This window comes from Pygocentrus nattereri, chromosome 17 (assembly GCF_015220715.1).
Source record: "Pygocentrus nattereri isolate fPygNat1 chromosome 17, fPygNat1.pri, whole genome shotgun sequence".
In the NCBI taxonomy this organism is placed as follows: domain Eukaryota; kingdom Metazoa; phylum Chordata; class Actinopteri; order Characiformes; family Serrasalmidae; genus Pygocentrus; species Pygocentrus nattereri.
In genome coordinates, this window is record NC_051227.1 from 39,268,717 (window position 1) to 39,280,635 (window position 11,919).

Consider the following 11,919-nt stretch of genomic DNA (forward strand, 5'->3'; position numbering starts at 1 on the left):
TGCCTTCTACGCTGTAGACTAGGGTTCAATCCCCCACCTGGGTAAGCACCCTCCACTATACCAATAAGGGTCCTTGGGCAAGACTCCCAACACCACCTCCGCCTACATGTATAAAATGATCAAATTGTAAGTCGCTCTGGATAAGAGCGTCAGCCAAATGCCGTAAATGTAAATGAATAGCTTTGTGTTTAATGGCAACACGAATTTACCCAGCATGCGTGGAACTTCTTCAGTTCTGTTGAAGAAGCATGACAGGTGTCTGCATCTGAAGCTGCTTTAACTAATGGCAAGAGTGTGCAAAGCTGCATCAAAGCAAAGTGGAAGTGCTTTGAGGAATCTACACTATTTGAGAGCTTTGCTTTATCAATGGTCACTGCATAATTGCATTTGTTATTTTAAAGTGTTGATGTCGTGATTCTACAGTGTGGAAAAACCCGTCTGTGAGGTCGATGTATCCCAGCGCTTGACTGGTATTGTACTTATAACATTGCTCAAAGTCACACTAACACACGTTGCACTGTAAATAAAGTCGTGGTTGAGGTTTAAGTGATATAACTTCTTTTGTCTCATTTCTACTGCCTTGCAAAAAGTGCAGTAAAATGATAACTTACAGCGGCACTGTGCATACTGTGGCTATAATAGTTTATAGCTTGTCAGATTTATTAGTTTGCCAACTATTATAATATCCTGTTGTGTGTCCTTATGAGCCTCATAAAACAGCAGCTTGGCCCTGCATCCATTTTTCTTCAGCACTCCAAAACTAGACACTGAACCTTCCTTATGTTACCGCACGGAATTATTTCCTCTGTTTGCCCCAGATTGTCTCTGTTGCTGGGAAATTTAAATGAAAAGTAAAGTTTAATTTGGCGCGCTCTGTTGTAGTGCTTAATTTCCTATCCGTAAAAGGCTCGATGATGTGGTGTGTTAACTTGTCACCAACGGCACTGTTGTCTCTCCGTTTCCGAAATGACTGTTTATCCTTTAACCTGACAGCTTTGTAAATAAGGCGTTGCGCTGATCCGCCAGCATTGTAATTACCTCTCCCTGAAAAATCCGTTCGCACGATGGATGATGCCTCTGTGATTAAATAAATATGGTACATAAGCAAAGTTTCATACAGGTGACAGAGAAAAAGTCTGTGCAAGATATAGAACATAGGTTTAGCAGGAAATGCACAGATGGCTATAATTTCTCACTGTCATTTGCAAATGCCACAGATCGTGCAGCCTGAGACCAGGGCAGACTTCAGTTTAACTCCATGGGTGTTTGCAGTTTTCACCACTTGGTTGTTTTTAGGAAACCCTGTGAAACTTGAGCAGTTTACAGCTCTGCACAGGAGCTGTAATTTTATTTACTGAATGGGCAGAAAAGGAGAAAAGAGGAAGAACTGAATGTGGTTGAAGATCCTTGAGTCCAGCTAGCATGTTCTATTCATATATTCAACCTTCCTTGATTAGGAAGCCTTGAAGGAGTCCTTTCAGTTTGAATGCGTAAGCCTCGTGAATGCATTCAAAAAAAAAAAATCTCCAGATATTGACTCAGGCTGCTGTGTTGACAGTGACAGTTCAATGTTTTTTTTTTTTGCCTTGCCTCCCTGAAACCCTGAGATGTCAAGGTTTTATTGAATACGGTCCCTGATGTTGTTCACCTCCTGTTTTGCAGTTCGACATGCAGCGGATAACATTGGAGGAGCTCAAGCACATTCTGTTCCACGCCTTCCGGGACCACCTCACGATGAAGGACATCGAAAACATCATCATTAACGAGGAGGAGAGCCTGAATGAGAATTCAGGCAACTGCCAGACAGAGTTTGAAGGAGGTGAGTGTGTCCTTGAATGTTCATACAAATTGAATACCCATTAAGTAAGTGGGGACATGATATCCAGCTTTGCTTATAGATGCTTTTAAATGGGCAGTTAATGTCAAAAAAGCATAACATGCTCTCGTAGTCCGAATTAGGCCGTTGGAAACAAAGATCTCTTATATAATATTACCACCTCACTGGTGTGCCGTGCTACTTTCACCTCGTGGCTGACCATTCCTAATAATGACAATAGAGAATCCATTCCTTATGTAGGCCTTTCATGGCACATTCATGGCCCATGTGCTCTGAGATCTGCAGCTTGAGCCAGAATATTCTCCAACTTTTCAGAGTTATTAAAACAGGAGGAGGAAATTAAAGAACCTGGCCTGAGCAGCTCCTTTCCATATTTATGAGGGGAAAGTCACTCCTTCTCTCCCAGGGCCACCCGTGTCAAGCTGAAGGTCCCTCTAGTCCAGAGTCACAGAAGAATTTACTACAGTACATAAAGACTTGCTGAAGCAGTTAAATGAAGGGTCCACCCGTTTTTATAAATGTGTTCTATGCCTTACAGGCCATCAGTGGCGTGCGAGTTTATTACCGGACAAAGTTTCGGCATGCCTTCTACTAATAATGTAGAAGAAATAGGACTCACGGTTTGGACACAAGGCCACATCTGGCTCAGAACAATTCCAGCCTGAAACTCAGCTCTAAGAATAATCCTGCCTTCACCCATGAACATGTGAAGAGGGAATAAACACGGTCAGTTCCTGGCATGTTGAGGGTGTAAGCGTTTCCCTGTTCTGAATGACGTTTCTGGCAGGAGGCTTGTCAACATCTGCACTGGCTGAATGAACTGGCTGAGGGTCAGTCTGTTTTTAAATACGTCAGTCTGATGCTCTTGATTTGAATAGTACGTGCTGGGTGTCTTTGTGCTCTTCAAAAGGCTCGACTGTTTGTTCACTATATACAGTTCCTGCCAATCTTCCAGCTTGAACTTAAAGGCTTGCTGCTGAGCCTTTTGACAGTCAGAGAAATAAAAGATAGACACCCTGTCTTGCTGTTCCAGTAGCTCGTTAGCCACATCGCATTTTTTTTTTGCATTGCTCTTTAAACAACCCAGACCCAGAGGGCCTGTAAAAGGCACACATGCACCAATAGCCAGTGCAGATGCTTGTCCTGGGAAAACTATTTATTGCACCGATGCTCACAAAGTGAGGGAACAGGCAGGGCTCAGCATTAATGTTTGTCTGATTGTTCAGGGCAAGTAAAACATCTAGGTGAAAATCTCTTGCCTTTATTGATGTTTGCAGGGACAAACGATTTCTCTGAGCAATTTCTCTTACAAATAATCGTTAAAATTACTACAGATGAGTTCACATTTAAAGCACACATGTATAGACAGCTTTTGCTTCATGACATGACTTCAAGAACAAGAACAAGTAAATATAATAATAATAATAATAATAATAATAACAAGAGCAGCATAAAAATAAATGTGTGGCCCTGTGGGAATACATATTCATATTTATACCTGAAAAATGTCTTAAGAAAAGTCTTATTAGGACAGTAATTGGTCCAATAGGGCAAGCTGGTGGAAATGGGCTCAGTGCAGTTATAGGTTTGAGAGATGGACTCTCATCTAGTGGAGTCTAGTGGACATTTTCCCCTAGATCTCTAGGGAAGAAATTAGAGAGAAACGCATGGAGCACATCTAAATGTATGTAGTAGATTTTGTACTAAAGAGTGTAAATGAGATTTTTCGGGAAGCTCTTAAGGCTTTCAGTGCGGAACACACAGCACAGAGTGTCAGCCAGACCTGCTAAAGTGATCAGAGACATCCTTCCATACTCTTCCTGCACAATAACTCTGCAGCTTGTGAGCAGCAGCAGATGCCCGCTGCCCTAATAGCTCACTCATGCACACCTTCTGCTGGAAGCCCTGTGCCAGCATCAATCATTCATGATATCACCTGGACTAGGCAGAAGCCCTGGAAACACATATGGCCAAGAACAAGAATGTTTTATCTATTTACTGTGACAGTAACTGCTCATCTTTTTCAACACAAAATGTGATCATTACACTGTAAAAGAACATGTTCTAGTACTGGTGTGTATGCATGTGTGTATACATGTTCTAGTGTAGTGTAGTGGGTCACACCTTTGCCTTCTATGCTGTAGACTGGGGTTCAGTGCCCCGCCTGGGTAACCACCCTACACTATACCAATAAGAGTCCTTGGGCAAGACTCCTAACACCACCTTGGCCTCCCTGTGTAAAACAATCAAGTTTTAAGTGGCTCTGGATAAGAGCGTCAGCCAAATGCTGTAAATGTAAATGTAGTATTGTAAGGAATATTGCTGATTGAGTGAAAATATGATGCTTAATCATTCTTAACCCAGCATTCATGAGCTATAAGTGTAGATTAAATTATGGAAAATTAAACATAGAAAGGCAGCCTGCTGTGGGGGAATGGGGCCAGGAACAAGTTCTTGTCAGCTGTTCTCATACTCATAGATACATATAGGCAAAAACAGGGCGCCTGTGTTCACTGATTATCATGCCTCCACCGTAACCAGGCCATGGATTGGCTGCAGGCAGAGAGACTTGCTGACTTGCTGCTCTGTGCCCAAGGAGGACTGGAGTGGAAAGGGATGATCACAGAGTGAGGCTGCCATGCAATCTGTCTAATAACCACCACTCTGTTCTCAGCCTGGATCCCTGGTTGGCCCCAGACACTTGTGTGGCACTGCCAGTGAAGCCACAGGTGCCCCATGTGGACTTCCATTTTTGTCCCTATCCTGGCTTTTCTCCTGTGGAGAAGCGCCCTTTAGCCTCTATTTGGACAGAGCAGAGTTAAGAGGAATAGTCTGACCTCAGATGTGGTCAATCAGCCAAGATATGTGTGATGTCTGATTTGTGCCTCTGTAATCACACATAATGACAACCCCACTAATCATCACACACTTAAAGCTACAAGAGATGAAAATCTATAGAACACACGGTTAAAACCATCTTCTTGTTTCTACACCCCCCACAGACCCACCTCAGGGCAGGTATTATTTGAGTGGTGAATTATTCTCAGCACTGCGTTGACGCTGATGTGGTGGTGGTATGTTAGTGTGTGTTGTGCTGGTTCAAGTGGATCAGACACTGTCCACTGATCCAAACACTGTGTCCACTCACTGTCCACTCTTATTAGACACTCCTATCTTGGTCCACCCCCTGTCAGTGATTTTATAAGACACTCCTCGGCACCACACAGTGCCACCGAAAAAAGTAATGACAGGAATCTGATGCTAAAACAGGAATCAACGCTGGTGCTTTTCCAAAATGAAGAGAATTATTAAATGTGAAGGTCACTCATAATTAGCTTCTGTGGGCAGGAATGTAAATGCAATATGTATAAAGCACTGAACTGTTAAATTTAAATAACAAATCAAGTAATTCTGTATCGCTCAGAGCAATGTACTCAGAGTCAATACTTAGGGCAGTATTATAAACCTCTCCTTATGCCTATACCTTTTCCTGGGTTCCTGAAAGCACCACCTCCAGATAAACTAGCCTACAGCCAGGGTGTTCACTGTGCTCTATTGGGATGTAAGCCATAGCAAGTATTTTGATCCCCATAATGGCATAATGGCATTACATTTACAGCATTTGGCTGACGCTTTTATCCAGAGCGACTTACAATTTGATCATTTTACACAGGGAGGCCAAGGTGGTGTTAGGAGTCTTGCCCAAGGATCCTTATTGGTATAGTGTAGGGGGCTTGAACCCCAGTCTACAGCGTAGAAGGCAGAGGTGTTAACCACTACACTAGCCAACCAATGACATACACTTATCATCTATAATTTAAATACTGAAAGCAGCACCTGGAATAAACAGCCAACCTTAGTACTAGAGAGTGAAGTCAGGATGGTCCTTAGTCATGCTAGCGGACTTTAAATGAACTCTAACTGGCACCTTCTGGGAGCATGATTTGTGTTAATAGGTTGGAATTGGAGGCAAACCAAAAAAAATAAATAAATAAAAATCATTCCAATGTTGTTGTAGTTCACCTGTTTAACTGCTAGAGGTTGAGAACTTTGAATCGTGATTAAAGCACCTTTAAGTCATTTTAAATAGACGTGTTATGGGGTTTCTGACATTCTGTGACTTACTGCTATCTGTAAAATTAGACAAACGTTCATCACAGAGATAAAAACAGCAGCAATTAGCAACCTGGTGCCAGAAATGTATTGGCACTTTTGATCATATCTTGGCTAATCATCTATAAAATTAAATTAAATTGTGTAAATTTGATTATATACCCTGCCCTGCGATGGACTGGCGACCTGTCCAGGTGTATCCTGCCTTCCGCCCGATGACCGCTGGGATAGGCCCCAGCACCCCCTCGCGACCCTGAGGACCCTGAGAAGCGGCTTAGAAAATGGATGGATGGATGGATGATTATATACCAAACTGGTGCCTTAAGTAGTTACCTAATGTGGTACCTCATATTACCACTAACATGAATGATGTGAGTTTGAGGACCAGGGTAGAGTGTAGGTAGCACATACGCTTGTGTCTCTATTGGATTTTCTGTAGTTTGCCGTCTTGGCTGCTTTCTACTTGACATTGCACTGACTCACAACTGACCTTTGTGTCTCCTCTTGTCTGTGTTTTTGTGCCGTGTCAATTTCCAGTCCATCCCAAAAAGAAGAACCGGCAGACGTGTGTGCGCAAGAGCCTGATCTGCGCTTTCGCCATGGCCTTCATCATCAGCGTCATGCTCATCGCAGCCAATCAGATGCTGCGCAACGGCATGGAGTAGCGGAACCACTGTGAGAGGGGGCGGGGGCGGAGCCTGCATGTGCATGTCCGTCTGTGACGTCATTTACTTTTTGCCTACAAAAAAAAAAAAAAAAACTCAAACCTGAGAACATATTTGATCAAAGGAAACCAAACACCTCGGCGAAAGAACAGAGGAGGGTTTTTTCTTCCCCCGCAGTCTTTATTTATTGATTTATTTATTTTATTCCTGTTGTTGTCTTGCGTGACAGCCAGCAGGGGGCTGTGTTTCGCTGAGCCCCCTCCACCTCACTGGCAGGGACTTTAAAGGGCTGACTTTGCTTTACTACCCCCCCCCCCCTTGTGCCACCTCTGTTCCCACGATGCAATAACATACAGGAGTCTGCAAGCGCCTCTCCACCCTGTCGTCTCCATGGCTCCGATTTTCAGCAGGGATCCGCTGATGAGCTGCTCTCAGGCGCAGGCCTGCCGCCGAATGGAAGAGCCACCCTAATTGGACGCTCATTACATGCTTAGCAGAGAGGAGCTGCAGCCTCTGCCCCATAGCCTGGCTGTTGTCTCTAAATGCTTTTTGGACGTTTCGGGAAGAGGTGTGATGCCAGGGCAGGAGTGAACTCACTCGTCTTTTACAAAATCCATAGCTGTCAGCTTCTGTTCTTCATTTACAGCGTTTTGCAGACACTTTTTCAAAAACAACTCTTTCAGTTTTCTTTGGAAAGATCGGTATGCTGAAGAAATGTGTGCCAGCTGTGGTCCTGGTGGTCCCATGCCTTGTACATTTCCATGTTTTCCCTGTTTTAACACTGAACAAGCAAGAAGTGGGTGTATTAGGCCTTGTTCAGACTGACAGCCCAAATCCGATTTTCTGGCATAGCCGGATTGTATCCCAATTTTTGACAGTCTGGACAGCATAATGAAAAGAAAAAAAACATGAAATCCAATTTTGGCACATCAGATTGAAATCATATGTGGTTTGAAATGCGATTTCAAAGGGTCTTTTTGTGTCACTCGCAACACAACAAACAACAGCGATGTCGAAGCCAGAGTGATGGAAGCGCCTCCCTCTCTCCTGCATCTGTGTTTGAAATCAACATCACCTGCGTAGCCGCTGTGTAATTACTGATGCATACATCGTTACCACAGCAACCCGTGCGGATAGGTTGGTGTTGGCTGGACGCACAAATCCGATCTGATCAATTGCAAATAACGGTGCAAACAGTCGTTGTCAAATTCGATTTCCCTGCAGTCTAAACATGGCCTTAGAGCAAGGAAAGCTTTTAAATATGCAGGGCAAGGTCAGCGGAGCAGGGTTGGGAAGCATTGTACTCAAGCAGGGTTTCTCAACCCAGTCCTCAGGACCAACCTGACAGTTTACATTTTTGCTCCAGCCTAGCTTTTAACGCTTGAACCAAGCCATTAAGAATACTCAGTAGTTGGAACAGGAACCAGGCTAGAGGTCTTAACTTAGCAGAGCTTGTTGGTTTTTTCACCCTTTTTAAAACCCGTTACATTTATGATGCAGAATGTTCGGCCAACCACTATTCAGACAGGTTTAGTTTCCTATGGAGAGGTGGATTAATACCAGTTTACCACAGGACATCTGTGATAGATTGAGAATTCACAGCCGACAGTCAACCCCACCGCATAAAATTAAACTTCTTTCTGTAGTTTTATCGTTCTGAGCTGTGCACAAGAAATAGGGCAATATACATCGACGTGAGTGCGCAAGTAAATGTTTCTTTGAGTGCCTCCATGCTTAAGAAACTCTTTCTCCACAGAATATATTAGTGTTATACTGCCAGGTTGATTTGCATGGGATTAATATAACCCGGAGTTTATGTATGGTTCAGGTTATAGTAGGTAGACGGCACTGGATTCTGTACAAAGCATGCAGTCTATAAAAATGTTCAGGTGGGACCAAAACGACTGAGATTTGCTTTACTCCACTTCCTCATTTCAGACTAATCCCATCCGAATAATGCTTACAGGTGAATCTGGCATGAAATCTCACGGCCGGGTTGGCTCTACGTCGGCCTTCTTGGAAGACGCCTGCACATTTTAGCTCTTTGTCCCCATTTTGTCCCTCAATGCCTCCTGATCAAAGCGTCTCAGTGTCATCCCTCATGCGGTGGCACGCTCCCCCTGAGCCTACATCTTCTCTTCGTCTCTTTCCATCGCTACACACCCTTAGTAACCATTACAGTGATGTTTCACTCCAAAAGCATCATCTTGACATCGCACGTTCACTTTCTAGTGTCATGCTGCTTCTCAGACTTGTCTTAAACCTGCATTGCTCGGGCAAACACGGCTATAATTGTGTCTTTGAATCTTTTCACAGCCATGCATATGTGACCACAGTCCGTCTAGTATTCTGCCCAGATTCCCTAAAGCCACTGCAGAGCTGCAGGATTTTACAGCATGTTCTGAATGAGGCCATAGAAATGTCACCCAAATCACAAGCTTCTTCACCAGCTGGATTCACACGACTCCAGTGGACAGCAGAGCATCCCGTTCGACAGCCAGTCCCGCTCTGTGCCTGATGCAGCTCAGGACGTCTGTTATTTCATGAGAATGTCAGTCTCTTTTCGTCTCTCATGTAGGAAACCAGTGTTCTCCACCTTCATGTTTGTTTTCGTAAGGACTGATCCCAGAATGCATGTGATCTTGTAGAAGTGTGTAAATAGACGTGTTAGGCAATTTATGTATATGCATGATGGTCTATGGGTCGGTACACTCTGCACAGACAGTGTCGGCGGGCTCAGAGGAGGCGGCTGAACCCAATACCCGTGTGCCAGCTCTCAGCTCCTCCAGCAGCCTCTGACTAAAGCCATATTAGTCTGCACAGATGTACCGAAGAACGCACCCGTGCATTTTCTACTCCTTTAACAGCGAGAACTACTGTTATGTTCATGAAGAGACACAGTTTAGCCCTTTTGCACTGAAATGCTTATGTACTAGAAGAGCGAGAGAGAAAGAGGAAGGATCCACACCAATACAACGGCTCCACCTGGTGGTCTATGTATGAATTGATTGTTAATAATTAACACGGTGTTTGTCCTCATACTGTCTTTGTCTGAACCAGATTATAACATTAGTTTCGTAGCATCTGAGTACATGAAGACCAGGGGGGAGTTAAGACACTGTATCATATGAGTTTGCGTATATTATTTGAGTACTGTGGGGAAAATGTAGATACATGTTAGTCAGGATAGAGAATGTTTTCATTAGCTGATCAGAGAGAATTGCTTGGTTTATCTTTACATTTCAACATTTTTGCAGACATTCATTTTTGTTTTTGTGAATGTCGATAAGCGACATTGTTTAATTATTGAGAGAAGATGGAAAACTGAGCCAATGATTCTGAAAATAATTATAATAACCATATTTATAGTAAAAGTAATACTACTACTACTAATAATAATAATAATACTGAAAAGAGATTGTGATCCTATGGGAATATGTTTGTGGAGTAGCATGGTGGTTCAATGACTTGTGTCCTGTGTAAGGAAATGTATAGAATTGCTATATTTACAAAAATAATCTCACATACACACAGACCGACAAAACTTTGCATGCAGAGTATCTAGCCACATAGAATATAGAGGACAGAAATTCTTATATGATGCCCTAAATGATACTGTAAATATTAAAACCTGTATAGAATAATGCATTTATGCAATAAAAAGGTTTTTTATAGTAATTGCTTGAATGTGGGCGCTCTTTATTCACCGTCTGGAAGTTGATTTTAATAGCATATGCAGTCTGTGTAAACCAGAAAAGGCCAGTATTAGTTTCTCTTGGTTTTTTGTGACAGTAGACTGTTTTTCTTTTGTAGGCAAACAATTATTGTCCGCAGAAATATCACGATAAAGGAAATTCACTTACAAAGTACCACATGTGAGCGTTACAGTGCTTTACCTTCTATATTCTGAATTTTAGCATCTAAGATCAATAATTTTACTCTCTACAAAAGCATGGATCTCATATATTGGAGGGCTTTTGTTGCATGTACCTCAGGATTCATTGCCAGACTGAAAATGTGCCTTATCATCATTACAAGTGGCGTTCAAAGTGTGTATATGTCCAGTTAACTGGTTCGTGCTGTGATGTTCTCGAAGTGCAATTTTTTTTTAATGTATACATTTTGGAGCTAACCATAGATTATAATGATTGTACAAAGGAAAGTGCCAGATAAAGGCTAAGTATAGGTACAACTATTCATTTGGCACATGAAAGAACCAAACAGATCATTTGCATAATATTATCGCCTATTTAAATGAGTGCAAAATTCAGCAATATCAATTATCAGCCCAAGGCTGTGCTGTGGACGTAAAATATCATTTTGCTAATATCCATTAAATCCAATTCCCCAAAAAAGTTCACTTATGGAAGCTGTGTCATAAATGCAGTGTATGCAGTTCGGAGCTAAGACAGTGATAATAATTTGGGCATCATATTATTAAAGACCCTTGCAGGCGTCTGAGGCTCCTTCTGACCCTGCTGCACTGTAGACTTGTGAGCAGCATCATTAGCATGCACAGCCCATGGCCTTGTACGTTAGCTCATCCTTAGCATGTCTGAAGGAAGGCTTGTGGCGAGGGGGAAGCTCAGCTGCTCCTGCCCGACGCTTGGGGTGAACCTCCTCCTCCTCCTAACCGTCAGGATCACAGGAACACTGCGCTGCCTTCACGCTCTTAATCATCAGTGACCAAACTCGCATTGCGCACACTTGATTGTCAAAGTCAAAACAGCCAAACACGAGCTGGAACGTATTAAAATTCATTAGTAAATTGTAATTTGGCTTCTCCAGAGCAGAAATGGTTTTAAGATCATTTATCAAAACATCTGGCAGGCCGGTATTAATTGTAGTCATCATTAAATACCTGGCTTATCAACTCTGTGTTACGGTAAATCAGATGTGCCTGTGATGGAGTAAACATATTTTAAAAGATCAAATGTAAAATCTATAATTGATAAAGTTGTATAATTGTATATACACTCACCGGCCACTTTATTAGGTACATTTATTAGGTGCTAGTAAAAGGCTGGACCCCCTTTTGCCTTCAGAACTGTCTTAATTCTTCTTGTCAGACTTTCAACAAGGTGTTGGAAACGTTCCTCAGAGATTCTGGTTGGTTATTTGAGTTCCTGCTGCCTTTCTATCATCTGGAACCAGTCTGCCCATTCTCCTCTGACCTCTCACATCAACAAGGCATTTTCATCCACACAACTGACCGCTCACTGGACATTTCCTCTTTTTCGGACCGTTCTCTGTGAACCCTAGAGATGGTTGTGTGTGAAAATCCCAGCAGATCAGCAGTTTCTG

The 11,919-nt window shown here is 42.7% G+C and overlaps 1 protein-coding gene across 2 annotated transcripts in view; it reads left to right on the forward strand.

The window, feature by feature from the left end:
- Positions 1–7,508, forward strand: part of caln1 (calneuron 1) — an 86,518-nt gene extending 79,010 nt beyond the window's left edge. For both annotated transcript variants that reach the window (XM_017724527.2, XM_017724526.2), the window contains exons 5-6: positions 1,663–1,819; positions 6,488–7,508. In XM_017724527.2, the coding sequence (XP_017580016.1) occupies positions 1,663–1,819; positions 6,488–6,615 (285 nt within the window). In that variant the 3' untranslated portion in view covers positions 6,616–7,508. The remainder of the gene's footprint in view (positions 1–1,662; positions 1,820–6,487) is intronic.
- The last annotated feature ends 4,411 nt before the right edge of the window (positions 7,509–11,919 follow it).